Source organism: Ixodes scapularis, unplaced genomic scaffold (genome assembly GCF_016920785.2).
Source record: "Ixodes scapularis isolate PalLabHiFi unplaced genomic scaffold, ASM1692078v2 PGA_scaffold2__306_contigs__length_199485367, whole genome shotgun sequence".
NCBI lineage: Eukaryota > Metazoa > Arthropoda > Arachnida > Ixodida > Ixodidae > Ixodes > Ixodes scapularis.
Window position 1 is genome coordinate 52,563,875 of NW_024609857.1, and position 20,022 is coordinate 52,583,896.

Consider the following 20,022-nt stretch of genomic DNA (forward strand, 5'->3'; position numbering starts at 1 on the left):
CTGGAAATGACATTCCGGTAAAAAATATATTTCAATAGTGTAGGCCGTCGAAGATCTGTGACATTGTCTTTTGAAAAACCTCCGGTGCGGACGAAATTTCGAACGGAAGACGCTTGAAACGGTATCGTCCAAACGGAGTGCGGAAGGTGCAGATGCGTGGCGTTTCTTCATCCAGGGGGATCTGGTGGAAACCCGCGTTGGCATCTAACCTGGAGAAAAATCACGCGCCTTCCAGCTACACTTCGATGTCCTCTCTTCCCGGCTTTTCGTACTGCTCGAGTTTCAGGCTTTCATTAACAAATCTGGGACCCATGCACACTCGTATTTTGTTTTCTTTCTTGCAAACCAGGACGAGCGGGCTGACCCAGTCTGACGGTTCCTCCATTTTGACTATTATTCCTGCCTTCTCCATTCTGAACAGCTCCTGTTTGAGAGGTGCTTTCAAATGCTGTAGTACCCGACGGGCTGCTTAAATGGATGGTTTGACTCCGTCTTTTAGAACCTTTTCATACTCTTTCATGGTGCATCATAGGCTATCAAGTAGTCTTAGAAAGGTTTCTGCGATCTTCTTTGCATGGTCACTGGCACCTGTCACGGTGTGGACATGGTTTATTAACCCAAATGACTCACATGCTCCGAGTCCGAGAAGTGCCTGGCTAGCTTTCTTAACGATAAAGAAGTCTAGGCTTGCGTCTGTTCTATTGATTTTGAGCCGCAGTTCTGCAATTTCAATGTGCCCCAAAATACCTACGCTGAAGCTGCGAAGTTCCGCCCTCGACGGTTTCGGCACACGCTCTCCCCTTAGTTTCTTGAAAGTCGATAACCGTAGCAGATGTGCTTGGGAACCATTGTCGATCTTCAGTTTAACTCCTCTGTCAGAAATGATCGCTGGTATGATCCAGTCAGCACAACCATTTCCGATGCCCAAAACAAAAAATTCGTCTTGGTTACTGACTTTGTCGACTGTGGTCTTGAATTTTCAACAAGTCAAGCAGTCATTCTTTTTGCGGCATACAAGGCATGCTTTGCCGTATGCGGGGCGTTTTCGAGGCTTGCAGTGCGTGCTGCACCTTTCATGTTGATTGGTCTTGCAGCGGGCTTGTCCTTCTGCTTGGCTACAGGTGCCACGCTCTTCTCTGTATTGTCCCAAGTCCTTTGCCTTTCCTTGGCTACTTCAGTCGTTTGGTAGAGTGTGATTGTCTTTTCCAAGGTCATGTTATCTTAGCAAAGGAGCTTTTCGCGTACTCGCGTGTCGGTGACGCCATAGACAATCTAGTCGCAAATCATATAATTGAACAGCTGCTCAATATTACATGTTCGAGCTTTTAGCTTTACGTCTCGAAAACATTATTCGGACGACTGGCCTTCTGCTTGCGTCTGAGTCCTGAATTTGTAGCATTCGTAAGTTTTATTGCATCTTAAAGTGTAATATTCTTCGAATTTTGTCACCAGGACGTGGTAGCTGGTTCTTTCTTTGTCTGTCAGTCCAAAGGTGTTGAAGATTTCCATGGCATCACCGCACCCGCGACGTGGAGGAAACTTTCTGCCTTCTGTGTGTCGGTGCGTGCCTTATCCGGCTCGGTGGCGGCCAGGTAGAGCTCCAAAAGCTGCTGCTTAAACTTGCGCCAGTTGTCCGCTACATTTCCGGAGAGAAGCAAACCATCAAGCTGGCGAAGTCCCTCCATGGCCAGACTAAAAAAAGCCACTTCTGACATCATGCATCATGAACAAGGACACAAGACCATCATTTTGGGCGGTGGAACGAGTAACCTTTATCTTCTTCTGCTACTAATCTATGTGCATGCACCTTCTGCCGGTATATCCCGATACACGTATAATCAGATTGACAAAGAAGGCTCTTCTTTTGTTTTCAAAGCCACCTTTTTTCTTCTTTTTTTTTTCTTTCGCCAGGAAGCTGGGGTTTGAATGCCACCCAAGAACATGTCATCATTGCGGCCAAGGCGGTCGACGTCTACATAAAAAAGGCAGAGCTGATGCCGGCAGGTAAGCACGTCTATATGCGCTCTATCTATTAAGCTGCGCCCAAAGCCATCAAAAACACACGCGCGAGAAAGCAGCTCTGCAAGGTGCTCGTCTCATACAATGCCCTTACGCTAATAAATAACTTCCTAGAGAAACGCATTGATGACGGTCTCCCCCTGTAACGTAGAATAGGGGCTTTGAGGTGAAATATAGCCGAGTTGAATAGTATACCTTTTTTTTTTAAATTCCTATTAAGCAACATTGGAGACCGCCATTTCTTGGGAAACAAGCATGTGATTGGATGCGAGTCTTCGCCGAACGTTGACCTAGAGCACTCGTTCTCGATATGAGCTTGTCTCAGTCCACGCCGAGCGATGACATAATCCTTGTGTCCAAACGCTCGAAGTTGCTGCCCAACCAGTGGCGAGCTCGGAGAATTGCGCAGAGTTAATATACATGACACGCACTTTTTGAAAAGCGACTATTTGGAGATCCTCGCGAACGAAACGCAAAATCTATTGAAACGAGGCAATAATGACCAGCAGTTCTGGCACGTGATTAAACTAAGCTACTTGGCGAGTTTTTGCGGTACCTTTACGTTTAAAACGCAAACCTAATCTTATTGTACTTGGTTTTGAGGTTTTAAGCTTTGATGTAACATCAGTGAGGACCCGGCGACTATCACCATCATTAGCACTTTCCTTTGGAGTTAAGGCAGATATATCGCGACATTTAATCTACAAGAGCATATTCGTCGATGCAACACTCGCCCAGTGACTTAGAAGAACGAGATGCTCTTATTTTCGAGACAAGGCGAGGCTTTATTTCCGACAATCATGCTGGTTCTGTTGACCTGTGCGCAAAATTAGAGCCCCTTTGGTGCCATTTATGGAGGAATGTATGTTCTTGTGTTTTTTCAGTCGTAGGCCTTTTGGTAGAAGAGAGAATTATTCACGAGTCTCTTATGACGATGTCTGCCAACGGAAGTTCGGGCGGCCACCTCCGTTGTGCTGACGAGGTGAGGACGAGTCCTGCTTATTTGTGCATGGTTGCATCGTGAGATTTCGGAAACAAGAATCCTAATTTTACTTTTATTTGCTTCGTCGACTCAGGACTTCGTAATCTGCTACCTTCTCGACGACGGCGGCTTCATTATCACATCAAGCGGTGACGATCATGCCGAAAATGTAAGAGAATAAATGCTGAATTATTGCTGTGCGGGTGACTACATACACATGGTCATAAAGACTTAGTTTTAACCAAATGAAATTGACCACGTGCTCAAGATTAAGAAAATTAAGCTCTTTTGAAAAGTTTTGCTGTCTTGCTGTTAAAACAATGAAACATGAAATACCATTGTTTACCTTTGTTATTTTTACACAGTCGTGTAAAAATATTTTAGCGATTTCTTACAAGAACTAATACTGGGTATTTTACAGCATTTCATATTGGTGATACGTTCTCTAAACTGAATGTGCTCATAGAGCAGTGTGTTTTCTCTTTCAGCAATGTGCTAACTTAATTAATGTAATAAAGCAAATATTTCGAAATTATTATAACTTTTCTTTGTACAACCACTTCTTTTTTACGAACAGGCTCGAAAATTATTCTACCATATTCACCTTTCAAGGCACGTAGACACTATGGTGTCTTTTTTTAATGTCATTATATCAATGTATTTCTGTAGGTAGGAAAATTCGTCGGAGCAGTAGACCCAGAACTTATGGACGACATGCTGAAGAAATCTGTATATTTCAAGTAAGTTCCAAAGTCAGGATGAGGTTTTTTAATTTGTTTTAATTGGCCGATTAACGCCTGTCAATATCAGGTAGCCTAATGCTCGACGGAAACAATAGATATTATAAATTCTAAAATTCAAACCTTCAGCCATTAGGACCTGCGCGTTTGCTCACCCTACCAATTATCAGCTGCCTGCAATCGCCAGACAATTCCAAAAGAACATCACCCGGAAGCTGGTCTATTCACAGAAACGAAACGAGTGAGTGCTAAGTCTGTTGACGCAAACGTTCTCAGCCCGCGGTATGTGCACAAAGCATTGCGTCAGCGAGCATGCAACAGCTAAATGAGAACATTCTACGGTTTGAGGGAATGAATGCGTGAAGCTTGTCTAAACGTGGAGCAAATACTCACAGGCTATACACTGTGAATTCAAACTATTTCACTCCTGTAGATTTTTGGTGCAGACGGCCGTCGTAGCGTGACGCATGTTAAATACCTCAGGTTATCAGTATTCCTCCCCTGGTGAAGTATCAACCTCTACTGCGATTACACAACATGCCACATTTTACAACAGATTAACTCCCAGTTGTCTAAATGGCCATACAACCAAAGTGACATTGATTTGCAGATGTAAATAGGTGAAAACCGTACACTGAGCATGTATATCGTGAACCAGCAACGTCTTTGCTCTTTAAACGCATTCAAGTGCATCCGATTCCTTATGAACGATTCACACGAAAGACTAATCCGCGGACGGATTGATCACGTGAAGACATGTCCACGAACCGTCCGTCTCCTAAGGGCATCCACACGAAAGAGACGACGAACAGACGACATCGAGGACGAACCAAACCTATTTGTGGCCCCACAGGGCGGCAAAACGCCCACAGCGCACTCCGGCACCGCTGTCCAACAGCGAAAGCGACGTTTGACGCTATGGTCACGGCAATGCAGCGAAAAAGAATTCTTGACGAAAATAATTTCTGAAGAAGGGGAACAGGAGGAACATGGGACAAACACAAATTTTTAAACACAGCTCCAGGGATTATTTTTATCATTCTTGTCCAGCTCGCTCGCACATTTGCATTTAATTGCATTATACTAATGAGAATTCTTTTGTGCCCATGTTACGTACCGAGCAAGACAGTACACCGTGATAGGCTTGCGCACCACCAGCTTTACTAACCCAAGAAATTACACAAGCATAGTCCTGCTCGAGGGGAGGCTTGGACGTAGAAACGATGGAATCTTGGGCTCGCGAAGGGGGGATTGGAGATGCCCTCACGCAGCGGCGAACTCTTTAGTTCGCCGCTGCTGCAAGAAAAATCTTACTGGTTGAAAAGCTGGAGGACGTGCAGACAAGATCGCGGTCTGCGAATTAAAATCGCGATTCGGTCCGTCGTGTTGCGAGCCTACCAGACTTGCGCCACAAGCCAGTATCACTCGCCCCAGTCGTCGCTTGGACTGGCCGACATTCGTAGTCTGGTATAAGCTGGCGCTCCAGTGGTGCTTGTAACTCTTGAGATGATAGTAAGTTAAGGTACGCTTTCTAAGAGGGAAATTACATACTTTCGCAGGATTGAGGAACTCCATACAGAGTCTCGATGCCCACGAGTGCGGAAGTACACAGCGGGAGCGAGGTCGTCCATGTTGGTAAACGAGCATCTCAACCTAACACCTCATTACCTCACCGTTCGAGACTTGGGCTTGCACTATATAACTTGTCATTGATGTTGATATTTCATCATTACAGATTTAAAAAAAGAAATAATCTAGCCGTTACATTTTCAAGTAGTCAATGGTTTTTATGCCATGAGTGCATGTCCTGCTATTTCTTTTGTTTCCTTCATTTAGAATATTTATTTTATAGTTTAAACTATATTGCAGTAATTATTCGTTGATGTATACTATCAAGTAAACAATACATTTTTTTATATTACAATATGCATTAGCGCCCAACCCAAATGACCCTTGAATTGTGAGCTGTATATTGCTTTATATTAACTAAAATTTGCTGCATGTTTGATCATTCTACCAAGCGCGTTTAAATATGATAGCTTTATAGGGTGGGTGGTGCCTGGGATGTCCATTTGTCTTCAGGTGCCTGGGGTGGGTGGTGCTCTTTGTTCAGGTGGTGCCAAGGGCAGAGTTTAGTATGAAAGCAGATTACGTCATACCATTGTCTCTTTGTGACTCTGAGCGCGCTTTCCTTACACACCAACCGGATAAAAAGCTTTTCCGCTGAATTTTCCGAGTCAACAAAACATGGGAAATGCGTTTTTCAGCCCTTTCTACTCCTCGTTCCGCGCGCTCTCTCTACACCACCTGTTTCCGCTCTTTTCTTCCTTGCCCTTTCCAGCCCTTTCCGCGCAGCTCGCTTTCTCACACCACATCCTTCTGCTCCTCCCGTTTCTGCGTGCTGGATCTGTAGCTCAATCCGCAGCGCATGCGGCTTCCATGCCGGTGACCGGGGTTAAATCCCTAACGCAAATTGCCTTTCTCTCTTTTTTTTTGTCGAAATTGTTTGGCGCTTTTAAGCCACCAATAAGGAGAAGTGCGCTTTCCTGACCCTTTCACTCCTCGTTCCGCGCGCTTTTTCTACGCCACCTGGTTCTGCTCCTCTTTTTTGCCCTTTCCACACCCCTCCACTTCGCGCGCTTTCTCACACCTCGTGCTTCTGCTCCTCCCGTTCCTGCCTGCCGCGTCCGTAGCTCAGAGCGCCATCGGCTTCCGCGCCGCTGACCGGGCTTCGACCCCTGGCACCGGTCGCCGCTTTTTTTAAGATCGTTTAGCGGTTACGAGCCGAACAACCCACAGACTTCGTGCATAGGCCGCGCCTGGGTTAAGTGGTCCTATAACGCTACCGCTTCGAACAATTTAAACCACGACCCATACTGATCCCATTTTACCATGTATCGTTTTGTGATTCAATGAGAAATATACAAAAAATCTTTGGTGCCTCCGCTAACTTGTGCCAAGCTGGCGCACGGTACGCGTCTCAAACCAACGCAGTGTTGGTCACAGTCCTATTGAGCGAGTCAAGATAATATTTGCGGTGTGTCGAATCGACTAATCAACACAAATATATTAATTATCCAACTCTTTTTAAATAATGTGGGCGCAAATCCGATGAAACATTGTAGCGCGTGTTGGGAAACATATCCAATTGTGCCTTATCCATCGAGGTAGCCTTCCTGCGTCTAATTACTTCGAGCTTCATAGAAAGCGATCGAGATATTTAAAAAAAATCACACGTGACTAAAAGCCCTAAAGGGGGGACACGTGAGTGATCAAGACAGGCGCCGCGAGGCAGTTCCTATAGCAACTTGCGCGGGCGCTGTAACGTGGTGGCATGGTATAGCATTCACGTCACACCGTCCGCTCAAGTTGCTATGGAAACTGCCGCGTGGCGCCCGTTTTCATCGCTCATGTGTGTTTAGGGTGACCACCCGTCCCGCGACTCGCGGGGCTGTCCCGCATTGAGGGCTCGTGTCCCGCGTCCCGCAAGAAATACCAAAATATTTAAAATGTCCCGCATTTCACATTTTTGAAGCATTCAGCCATGCAAATTATCACGCTTCCGAAGGACAGGCCACGGGGCTGCGCGGAGGTCGCTGATAAACGTGTGAATCTTGGTGGTATGTCATTTTCTATACAAGCACTGCGGGAAGCGACCGTTGTTCTTGCAGGAGTTGGACGCGTATGTGCCGTTGTGCCTCTACCCTTGATGGCAAAATATTGCGAGCGAATATTGCTCTCCAAAAGTTGCAAAATGAACTATTGTAAATATTTGCAAATCATACTGTGTCATGCGAAAGCGTTGTTATGGAAAGCTTGTTTTAGTGAAGGCCGGCCACACAAGGCAAAAAACCTGCAACTCACACGAGTCGTAAAAACAACAACATAAGGTTCTAATTCTGTGCAAGAGCATGTTAATATAGGAGTATATCTTAGTATATATATAGTTAGTATATATCGACAGGAAACAATAAGTCGAAAAAGATTTACTGTTTCTTATTTCCCTTTCATGCATTGGGGTCTGCTGCAGTAGATTTATATGCTTTCAACTTAGGCACCCATAATGAAATATTTACCATTACAATTACACAAAAATATATTACTGTGATTGAAATTTATTTTCGCTTAATTGCCGCCACACAATTTTCAGGTGTATAATATGCTTTCGGACTGCACAGGATATCGGGGTGTGCGGGCTGGATAATTTTTTTATTACTTATTTCTTGAGTCGTGAAAATACCGTCCTACTCTTACCACTTACACCCCCCCCCCCCCCCCAACCCCCGGTCAGGGTGTCCCGCATTTCGCCTGCAGGAAGGTGGTCACCCTATGTGTGTTGTCTGACCTTTTTTTTTATCTCACTTGTTGTTGTTGTTCTTTTTTATTTTTTAAGGGTTAGTAAAATTAGCCACTTAGAGGCTACTTGATGAAAACGGCAAAATGGGATGTAACTCATAACGTCCGACAATTTTTGTATAAGAAGATTGCAACATAAATTATTATTCAAAAGTTAGCTCATTATTTTGCGTAAATTAACAAATTTGGAAACCGGAAAATTTTTTTTTTACTTCCTCAATAGGACCGTGAACAAAACTGCGTTCTTCAACACGCATAGCGACCAGCTTTTTTAGCCCTTGGCACAAGATAGCTGGAACACTCCTCTACCCGCGTGGTCTGAGCCAGCGCGCTTGTACTTATTTTTGTGCAAATCTACAAACGTACAGCAAATTTAATCCCACCTTTTTAATTCACTCTGGTAGAACAATGAGTATGTGTAAATAACCAATTAAAATTTTATCGTTGCTTCTTCTTGCAGCCTCTAAAAAACATTTTTCACATCTTCGACATCAGCTGGGTGTTAGACGCGGCATCTTGGTAAGATTTGTGGAGCATACTTTTTTTTGCACTTTGTTGTAGTATATTACCGAACTTTTCGTCATGTTGAAGACTTGTTTTCTTTTTCCTTTCAGGCAATTACTCAAAGTCTGGATATACACGTAAGACGACGTAGTTTTGTCTTTTTTTTGTTATATATGATTCTGTTACCGTGTTTAAGGGCCACACAGGGATGGTTTACGGGGAAGGGAAGTGCGAGACGTCAGTGATCGGCGGAACCAGCGGGACTCCCTCCCCTACTCAAGCATTCACAGAAACGGCGAGGAGCCAAGAGGGATGTTAGTATTATTAGATTCATGTAGCGATCGCACACCCGATAACAGGGCTTAGTGCGCGCTGACGAGAGTAGAGTAATAGAGTCATACATAAAACGGCACTACGCGATTCTGGCAGCAGCGCGGTTAGATGCAGAAGACGGCGAACTGCTTCCTGCTAAAAGAAAGATGCTTCTTGAGTTGCTAGATGCAACACAAAGAACGTGAAATCAAAAACTAGTTGTGCGAGGAGCGGCTTGAAGATGGCATTGATGAATACCGAAGACACCTTCAAATGCTTTGGAGGATATCATTGGCAAGCCACAACAAGTTGGATGATGCCCATGCCACCACCGGCATCTCGCTGAGCAAAATGTGGAAAAATGCCGGACACGCGAATAAAATGACGCCAATTGCAAAAGAGATCCCAAGCCAAGGCGGACAGCGCTTGTGCAGCCCGAATCAAAACTCGCCCCTCCCCCTGGGATGTCTACGTCAGCACGGCTCCGCGCAAAAGCTTAACGTTGTTACCACGTGATGCGACTACGGTCCTCCTGACAATGGGACTTATCAGCATCCATTTAGAAAGTTTCGACAATCGCCGGTAACGTCTAACTTCTACCGATAAACTAAATTACGTATAAAATTGAAGGCCCGACTAGAAATAAAAACTCGCTAGCTTTCCTTCGGGTTTCAACTCAATGTAATATTTTATGCAGTTCAGAGAAGCCATATTTTTTTTTTAATATATGTGTAATTTCACTTCTATGCTCGTTTGAGTCAACATTTATTTAACTTGAGAATTAGACTTAGATAAAAAGCTTGTTCATCATAATATAATAAATGCGACCTATATCGACAAAAACAGGGCTTGTTGAGCACGTCCCTTTTTCTCACCACTCACTTTTTGTTCTAAAGCTATACAACGAACATTACACCGTGTTATAACAAATGTTTTGCATGAACACAATTCTCGTAGTGAGTTTCGTGGGGGAAGTGAAAACTAAAGAAGTTAATTAAATATATACTCATAAATATTAGAACGTATGTCAGGAAGACTGGTAATAACTCGATGATGAGCTAACAGTTGCTCTCCGCAGATTTTTTTTTCTTTTTTATTCTTGACACATTCTTCGTTAACTCCAAGCAACTGCAGCACCAACCAAAAATTACCTTCGTGCATTGTGAACACTCTCCAAATGTACTCCCGTTTTTGTTGGAATAATTTAAAAGGTCGGCGACGAACTTCACATGCATATGTACAGAGCACGACCTAGTTAGCACAAACAAGCGATGGTCATTATTGTTTTCTATTATTGTTTTTATTATTGCTTAAAGGGTACCACGAAAACTATCTAGTGTAGTCGAAAGTGCTTACTTGGTAATTGATCAATACGGCAAATTTTAATGCTCCTCAAGATTTTTCCAGGCCAAATGCAAAATAAAAAAGCGCCGATGTCGTGTTCCGGCTTTGCAGCGCGACATCTGACTAGGCGTTGCGCAATCGGATGCTTTAACGTTTCAGGATCTCGTGGCCTTTGGTGTTATCACAGTCTTTTTTAACGAGTAGCGTTAAGGACATCGTGTCGCAAAAAAGCCGGTGTCGGTGGCGTGACAATCCTCATTGGTTGACAGGGTCATAACGTTACAGCCACATGATCTCGCCCGGAAATTTCAAACACGCAACCCTCACGGGAAGCGTGACGTCACGCGTGGAATGAAAGCGGTTAAAAAAACATTACACGTGGTGCACATTAAAGGTCGCCGCATGTCTTAAATAATTTCACTTCATAGAGTAACTATTTTACCTTGAAGGAAAATTTGAAGACATTTAGGAGGGATTCGAACCCACGACCCTTCGGTTCCGAGCGAGACACGCTACTACCTAGGACGGGTGTCTTTTTTCTTTTATTCCTCTATTGACCTAGGCCATGTCCGCCGCACTTTCTGCTGACCGACAGGAAGACCATGAGAAGCGAATAAGAAGGCGATGGGAACGGGGCCCAAGAACGCTATCGCGTTCCACTCTTAAAGCCGAAGCTATGGCGTCCTTCTATTATTTTCTCTAATAGTTCTTCGATGCGTGCTCCATGCAATTTCGGAAAGCTTGGCATTTTAAAAGAATAGAATTGCGCTGTAAAACCAAAATATGTGCGTGAGGCGTGTCACTTGCCGCTTAAAGCACAGCATATTTTTGTTTTCGGCACATGGGCTCAGGTGGTTGTGGTCGCTGACGACCCTGGGTGCTCAGTCGGCCAAGGTGGCTCCCAAGAGCTCGTACGCGCCGGACGACTACCGCGTGTGCACCACCAGGGAGGCCCTGTACCACTTCGGAAACCGGAGCAGTTACTTCATGAGCAGCCTGGACTGCGGGAACTGCTCCAGGTGCGTACTCGAGGAGAGCTGTCTTATTCGTAAGGCCTGGCCCGAATGGACTGTAGTCGCCGGGGGCACCTAAAAAGAAAACCCTGAAAAGAAAAAAAAGATGTTACAGTCTGCTTGGGACACGCGTGTCGAGAAACTAATTTTACGCGAAAAAAAATCTTTTAGAGCAATATTGACGGCGAGAGATTTATTTGAAATTCTGCGCGCAAAGTCACGGAACGGTCATTCGCCAAACGAGACGACCATTCGCTCTTTCCACCTAAACAAAATGCGGAGAGAGAAAACAGGTGGAAATGAGGTGATCACCGACTAAATCGTGTCTTGCGCCGTCAATATTGCTCTAAAAAAAATTGTTTTTGCGTAAAATTAATTTTTTGACACGCGTGTCCCAACCAGACTGTCTAAAAACACATTTCTGTTTGTTTGCGTTTTGTTTTCAGGGGCCCTTTAAAGGAGCTGTGCAGCGATTTTAATGTTGAAAGGGCTTGCATCTTCTACTTTTGACATTGTTTACCTTGTCACAAAGGACACAAAACAAATCTCATTCCTTCAAACTGTTGCAACTCCACTGCGTAATCGCGAGGCAAAAATGTTAATATTTCCCGACCTGCAGCCGCGAACGGCGGCCATGAGAAACACGTGGCGTGTCGTCGATGGGGGACTTATCAAAAGATAGAAAGTTGTTCAAATACCTGCTCAATAAAAGGTATTTTTTCTATAAATTTTACCGTACCAACATAAATATGAATGCGTCAAAAACCTGGTATCATCGACAAAACTTTTATTATACGGAGTTTTAGTGGCGCCATCTATCCGAGGTCAACAAAACCGTCTATCTGCTACCGCGAACAGCCGCCAAAAGCCGGAGGGCGCAAGCCCGTGGTCACGTGGTCGCGAGCGAGTGAGTTCTCGCTGCTCACTCATGGCTCTAGAGAGACAGCTTCACCGGAACCCCGCGCGTCCCCCATTGACGTCACAGCGCACGTGACTCGGAAGATGGTGAAGGAGTTGAGAGGTGCCGAAAACCTCAATCTTTGTCCATTTTTAAAATAAAAACTAGGACATGCGGGCAAAAACGGTTTTTTGTTCTTGACTTCAGAAAGGTCGAGACATCAACTCTCAAATTATTTAAGCAAAGCACTGAAATTGTTGCGCAGCTCCTTTAAGGAACGCGGTGTGGCGAGCCCCATACATGTATAGACCTCTGCAAAAATCGTCTTCTGCGCGCTGCCATCTTTGTCTGCTGGGCAGTTGAACGTCTTCTGAGCATGCGCTGTTGCTCTGCTGTACGGTAGATCAGACGCTGCGCATGTTTTCACAGCTCAGTGTCTCGGCATTTTTTGCCCTGGCGATAACCGATGGAAAAACCTATATTCTCACTCTGTAGCCAATAAAATCGAGGTCTTATTCGATAAGAACTCCGAAGGAAAGAAGGACGAGGCAACAAGTGTCACTATGAGAAGTCCCGCCCTGCGTTCTTTGAGCTGTCAGTGAATATAGACCTTTGCAGCGAGCGTCACCCAGGCGAAAAATGTTGCATAAGCTGCGGACGCCATGCGTTGTGTCTTAAATTCCATTAAAGAGAGCTACTCCGCAAGCTCAGAACCTAATTATTTATTTATTTATTTATTTATATATACTGCAGGCCCCACATGGGCCCAAGCAGGAGGGATAGCATACATAGTAAATATAATAGTAATACATACGGCAAAACACATCAACACAAACGCGTACATATAATATAAGGCTGCGTTATACAATTTTTCATACAGCATAAACAACACTTCGTAACAGAGGTTTTCAAATGTGCGCATGAACAAAACAAAAAAAAAAATTGAAGTTTGGGACCAGACTGCCCCCTAGAGGAAAAAAACAAATTTCAAAAAGCAAAAAACAACAACAGCAGCAAACGAAAATAGGTTGTAATGTGATGACGGTGCTAGTATTAAAGGTACGACAAAAAAGATATCTCAGTTTCGAAGGCTTCGTTTGGCAACTTATTGCAATCTTCAATGGCTCTGGGAAAAAAAAGAATTCTTGTTCAGATTAGTTCTTGCAAATATGGGGGTTAAAGCGAGTGAATGTCGATGCCTTGTCGAGCGCGTGTCAAGTTGTGAAATATAACTTTGTGGCTGAATGCCCAATCTATGAAAATAAAGAGAATAGAGAAATTTTAACCTAGCTATTTTTCGTCGTTGAGTAAGAGTGGGAAGGTTGGACAGACGTAACATGTGTGTTGGGGAATCGAATCTATTAAACCGTCGGTAGATAAATCTCAGTGCTACGTTTTGTGTCTTGTCGAGTTGTCCTATATCTTTCTTTGTATAAGGATCCCATAATATGCTAGCATACTCCATAGCGGGTCGGACGATTGTCGAATAAGCAAGTTTTCTGAGTTCATTTGGTGCCTCGCAGAGTTTTCTTCTTACTAGTCCAAGCTTTCGGCGAGCGTTTGAACAGATCATATGTTATCAATATGTTTTGACCACTTTAAGTTACTAGTTTGTGCTACACCTATAGGTATTTCTATTCTGACACTTCATTGATGGATGTTTCTCCGATTGTATATTGAAATCTTAAAGGGTGTTTCTTATTTGTCATGCAAAGGTGAACAGTTTTGTCATAATTGATTGTCATTTTTCATTGTTTACACCAACTGGCAAAACGATTAAGTTTATTGTTCAGAACTTCTTGATCTATGGGAGAGGTGATAGCGGAAAAAATAACACAATCGTCGGCAAATTAGCGGACTGAGCATTCCGTGCCCAGGAAGGATACTAGATCATTAATGTATATTAAAAATAACAATGGTCCCAGCACGGAACCTTGTGGCACCCCCGATGTAACCTTCAAAATGCGAGAGTAACCTCCGTTAACGTCTACGAATTGGGATCTATTACGCAGATAAGCAGCTACCCACTTAAGTATATTTTGATGGATGGCAAGGTGATGTAGTTTAAATAGTAATTTATCGTAGGGTACTTTATCGAACGCTTTTGAGTAATCAAGAAATATGTCTACCTGGCCGGCATGATCAAGAACTGTTGCAAGCTCATGTATCGTGGTTACCAGTTGCGTGGCAGTAGAAAACCCCTGTCTAAAGCCATGTTGCTGATCAGAAAGTAGATTATTTCGTTCTATGAATGTCTTAAGATATTTTACCACTATATGCTTCATAAGCTTCCATGATAGACAGGTTAGAGATATCGGACGGAAGTTAGTGACCGACATGTCCTTTCTTATGAACGCGTACAACGTGTGCTCTGGGCCGGTCATTGGATAGAGAACTTGTTAAAAATGAGACTTGAAAAATGGCTGTTAGGAAGTGAGCAAGGGATTCAGCATACCGTCTGAGAAAGGCACTTGGTATGTTATTAGGCCCCGGCTCCTTTTTTTTTATCAATGTTTAATAGCATAGATACCACCCCATGATATGAAATTTCAAAAGTCATGTCGCTTTCATCATCCGCATTAGACAACAAAATTTCACTACACGGCGTAAAAACTCCCTGAAAGTAATTATTGAATGTGTCGGCAATAACTACGGCGTCTTCAATTATCGTGTCGCCCTCCCTAAGCCGCTCAACTTTCTTATTTCCGTTAGACAGATATTGCCAGAACTTTTGTGGGTTTTCCCGGACAAAGTTTCGAAGCGTATTTGTGAAATAGAATTATCTTGAGTCTTGCAGTTTTCCCTTTAGTGAGTTACTTAGTTGTAAGATGACATCCGAATCTGGGTTTTGTCTTTTCTTTTGTCGCTTAATCGTACGCTTTAACTGAATAATTTCTCGAGTTATTTACGGGTTGTTAAGCCGAATACGCTTCCATTTGTCGGGTATAAATTTTTGTTATCAATAGTTGACATGCTCCTTAACCTTGTTCCATAAAATATTCACATCACCACCAGAAACGTTTTCGAAACGTGAATCAAGGTAGTCTAAAACTGCAACGTCGTCTGCTTGGTTGTAGTTTTTAACGTACACAATATTAGGGGTTGATGCAGACGACACTTTATGAAGAGTACAGCAAAAATAGACAACCTTGTGGTCGGAAAAATCCTTATTGACAGAAATGGTTGTAGTTTCAAAGCAAGTGTTATGAAAAACCAAATCTAAGATAGAACTGCACACGTTAGTCACTCTCGTGGCGTGTTTTACCATTTGTGTGAGATTATATGCGAGGATCATGTCAAGAAGAATTCCTTAACTTTGCGTATTAGTCCGACCACAACTTAGAGTCGCTCAATCAACATCTGGGAGATTAAAATCTCCAGCAATTATTAACTTCTGGTTTCTAAAGTGGTTAAGGTGATCATATAGCTTATAGAGAAACTCAGCTTGTGCACATGGAGCTCTGTAGACACCAATTATCACAACGTTACCCCATAAATTTAATTTGCAGCAAAAACTTTTGTGGTTTTTTATTTGCTCAAGAATGACACATGGGATAGCTTTTTTAACTAATATCGCTACGCCACCTCCTCTAGAAACGCGGTCCCGTCTGAAACTGTTGTAGGAGGGAGGGAAGATGTCACAATCAGGTATACCAAGTTTCACTGATCACCGCGACATGCGGGTCATAGAGCATTAGAACGTGTTCGAGACACTCTTTTTTATCCATAACATTTCGTGCGTTAATACAAATGAAACGAAGCTGGGTTTTGGCTCTGGCTTGTTGACAATCATCATTGCGTCATTCCCCGCTATTTGGCGGTGTTCTCGCAGCATTCAGCCTCACCCTAGAATCTGTTTCATCATCCGACGTGTACACTTCTCCGTTCACAAAGAACTTATCATGCACTAGTCTGACCCTGGTGTCATCTTGTCTATCGTCCTGTACAGAGGACCAAAGCTTTTTTCTTTTTAACAGAGTGCTCTTGAAATAATCATTGGATACTGACAGGCCGGTGTTTTTTAGCTTTTTGCAGTTACTTAAACCTTCCTGTTTCTCGTCGTAATTAAACAACCGCAGTATAACGGGCCTTGATTTTCCTTCTTGTAATCTACCGAGCTTGTGAATGCGCTCCACAGATGACACGGTTACACCTAGGTTCGTGGAAATTGCTTCGTGAATAACCTTCTGCTCCAGGTCGTTCCGTGTTTCACCTCGTTGTTCAGGAAGTCCAAAAATAATGAGGTTGTTTCGACGAGATCGGTCTTCGTAATCTACAAGCTTTTTGTTTTGCTCGTGCAATGCCCTTTGAAGTTCTTGCACTGTGCCCTCCAGAACAGCTAGTTTTCCCCCAGTTTCCCTGGTAGTTTTAACAACCTCATCTAACTGATCGAGTCTGGTGTTTATTTCATTAAATCGCTCGTCCTGTAGACGTATGCTACTTTTTTTTTATTTCAAGAACTTCTTTATACAGTTTACCCTGTTCATGTAGCACGCTCTGTACCAATTCCTTCAGATCGTCAGGACCAGGGTTGCTCTCAATATCGCCGCCGAGTAACAGACACAGCTTCAACCAACACTCGTTCAAACACTTCACACATTGGCTGGGGCACGGCAGCACAACTAAACAGTATGAACTTGGTTTAAAGCATTTAGTGTATGAGTCGCAACTAACCTGCGGTATGAAGAAGAGGTTTTTAGGCATCGTGCTCTATGTGTTGCTGCCGTGCCGCCCTCTGAGCCAAGTTGTCGGGTGTTGTGGTTTTATAACCTCCCATGGTGACGTCACAGTCCCGTGGTGCCGTTGTCTCATCCATGCGCAGTTGTTGATGCTCTTGTCATCCCCGAAAACGGAGATGACGTGCAGGTTCGTCGTCCCGGTTTCATAAGCGGGAAGATGCAGTAGCAGCAGAATCTGCGGTATGAAGAGGTTTTTAGGCATCGTGCTCCTTGTGTTGCTGCCGTGCCGCCCTCCTTGTTCCATAGCCCAGAATGGCAAAGATTGTAGCCCACAAAGATGAGATTGGAAAGGTCTATAGACCCTTTCGAAATACTGTCCTCTGTTGGCAGCTGTCAAACCCTACACAATGGCGGACTAAAACCTCAACGTCACGGCACACTGGAAAAAAAAAAAAACTCACAGAAAAATGCGATGAGCTTTGTGACGTTGCATTTTTGACTCTGTTTGAGTGGCTCGTCGGCTCGGAGTGTTTGCCGCGCTCCAACGTTCGCTATCTCATGGAATGACTTGCACGTACCTCGATGCAGTTGTTCCGCCATTATGGAGGGGTTCCAACCTTCTAATAATTGGCACGCGACTTTCGAAAGGGATCTATAGTCAGCGTGGTCCAAAACAACGAGTGGTTTAAAGGAGTGTGTAACGCCCAGATGGGAAGCTACAGCCGGATACAAGTAAAATAATGAAAAAATAAGCAGCATAACGCACCAGCCATGGTATCGAATTGCTCCACGGACAAGCTGGGGAAAAGAAACAGCCATGATGAGTAACCTGACGTGAGTGCGACGTGCGCCTCGGTAGGGGACTATTCGAGCGTCGCGGAGGTACACTGGATGATGATAGTGTGGGTGAGGGAGAAGTTTCTGGCGCATTCTTAATGTGTATTTGACTATATATAGTAGCTCTGCGCGTCGCTTGTATTGCAATGGGTTCAGAAATTGGGCAATACAAATCGGTTTAGTCTTAATTTTAGCCATTCTTCAGCTAAGATTTTGAGTAATCGGTTTAATAACTCGTGAAAGTAGAATTTACTTAGCCTGGTAAGGAAAACGCTCGCATTTTTCTTCAGATAGGTATTCATACTCTGTACTTCGGCTCAATTCAGACTACAAAAGTGATTTTTGCTTAGCATTTTTTTTTTTCTTTCTGTCTGCAATGAGCTTTAAGTTTTGAATTCAATAAGGAAGCACGCGCTTGTTTAGTTCTGTGTACATCTAAAAATATGGCTTGCTTAAAAAAAAAAATATGTCCAGATTAAGAGTGAACGTGCACAGTCAAAGCAGCAGCTCTTCCTCGCACATCTTTTTGTTGAAACCAGTTTTGATCTCGCAAAAACGGTGTGCGCAGGCAGTACGGCGTGGGACGAGTGGGCTACACAAACGTGATCCTGGTTATATCGAAGATGCCGTGTGCTCCAGTATTCTGCGACCCACCACCGACACCTTTACAAGCACCCATTGAAGGTGATACGGTCGAGGCGGAGCTGGCCTGTAGCTTCGGTTCGAAAGATGGTTTCCTTTTTTTTTTTTTTTTTCATTCCAGTTGATGACCCGGCGCCCTGTCAGCATCCACTTCGATATCGACGGCGCCCCGACAAGTGTTACGCCGACCATGCAAAGGTGACGTTTTGTGACCTGGTACCTCCAATACTCTCAATCGCGAGATTAGCAACGGAACGTGAGATTAAAAAAAAACATTGCCATGTTCAGATGAAAAAAAAAAGTTACGGTGGTTCACTCGGTTATGCCAGCATATACGTAGCGTGAGCTTATGCGCACAAAATGAGAGGCGCTATCTGGCGGCTTCGGTGGAGCGTCAGACTTGGCTACTGCGCAACGGAGGCGCACAGCTGGGCACGCGGCGGCGCCAGTGCGTCTGCCGCGGCTATGACGTCACTCCTCTGGAATGCGCAGACCGGCGCGGCGGCGGCGGCGGCGGCGGCTCCGGCGCGCCAGCTGTGCGCCGTGCGACGTCACTGCTCCTCGCGCATGCGCAGAACGGCTCTTTGGGAGCCACGCGAAACTGCTCAACCTCGGCCAGTGTAGCTTACGCTACAAAATAACTTCGGCTGCTCGTTAGAGCGCTATGAGGGAGAAGTGCCAGAACTGCGGCCGTAGCAGCGGCGGCAGTGGCCACGCGGCGGTGCTGTTAACGAGATGAGGTCAGGGCCCCTATATATAGCTCTGGAAGAGATACTCCGTCTGCTGCATCATGTTACACTGTGACCCTGGGAGCCGATGCTCTGCAGCTCTACTATCGATACCGGATGCCCCACGTTCCAGATCTGCAAGCACTCGCTATTTGCAAGGGAAGAGACAATAAGTATGACTCCAGGGAGCCTGCGGCAACAGACGACTGTCGGCGAGCGCAGCTGGCTTCCCAATGACGAAGTGTAGCTCTCCACGTGATCTCACGACGTTGCGTGACCGGCATAAGTTTAGACTTGTCTTGACCATACTGACATACCTGGGGAATCCACGAGTCGGTCGCGCGCGCAACACATCCGAAACTACCGAAAGTGATCCGTACCGAAGCTTAACAAATCACAACGCACGCATAATGCCTAAACGACGTATTCTGTGCTCCCCGAGGGCTTATCGAAATGATGGATAAAAGTTCCTTTTTTATTATTGTTTCAGGAGGACTACCGTGTTTGCGGACGAGCCTCCACCTCTGTGACGTCAACAGTGGCACTGATCTCGTCAGCGCTGGCCCTCGCTGCTTCCGCCGTCTTGGTCGCACTGTGAGATCCGGAGTGCTACCATGTGGACGGCAGGACACTGTAGAGCCGATCGTTCGCCTTTCCGCTTCGAAGTCACAGCTTCCCCCAGGCACCGGAGTGACACGTCTATCTCGCATCGCCCCCAAGAAGAAGAAAAAAAACCCCTAAAAGACAGGCACCGACAGACTCAGCTACTCGAAAAACACTCTAGCGGCGGGTGGTTCTTCACGTGGTGGTGCCGTCGTTCGTTCACTAGGAGGAGTCGCCGTTACCCAAGACAAGCCAGGCCGCGTCCCCTGAGAAGCGGTCGTGGTGAGGTGATGACGTGGTCCGGAGGCGACCACGCCGTGACACGTATACTTGATGGTGTCGGGAACAAGACAACTGGGTTCGTG

The 20,022-nt window shown here is 44.8% G+C and overlaps 1 protein-coding gene across 1 annotated transcript in view; it reads left to right on the forward strand.

Moving 5' to 3' along the window:
• LOC115310117 (voltage-dependent calcium channel subunit alpha-2/delta-1) overlaps positions 1-19,652 on the forward strand; it is a 405,214-nt gene extending 385,562 nt beyond the window's left edge. Inside the window, exons 28-38 of the mRNA XM_042291392.1 lie at positions 1,912-2,004; positions 2,904-3,001; positions 3,096-3,170; positions 3,671-3,741; positions 5,301-5,376; positions 8,558-8,616; positions 8,712-8,738; positions 11,109-11,276; positions 18,253-18,368; positions 18,448-18,524; positions 19,545-19,652. Of these exons, the coding sequence (XP_042147326.1) occupies positions 1,912-2,004; positions 2,904-3,001; positions 3,096-3,170; positions 3,671-3,741; positions 5,301-5,376; positions 8,558-8,616; positions 8,712-8,738; positions 11,109-11,276; positions 18,253-18,368; positions 18,448-18,524; positions 19,545-19,652 (968 nt within the window). The remainder of the gene's footprint in view (positions 1-1,911; positions 2,005-2,903; positions 3,002-3,095; positions 3,171-3,670; positions 3,742-5,300; positions 5,377-8,557; positions 8,617-8,711; positions 8,739-11,108; positions 11,277-18,252; positions 18,369-18,447; positions 18,525-19,544) is intronic.
• The last annotated feature ends 370 nt before the right edge of the window (positions 19,653-20,022 follow it).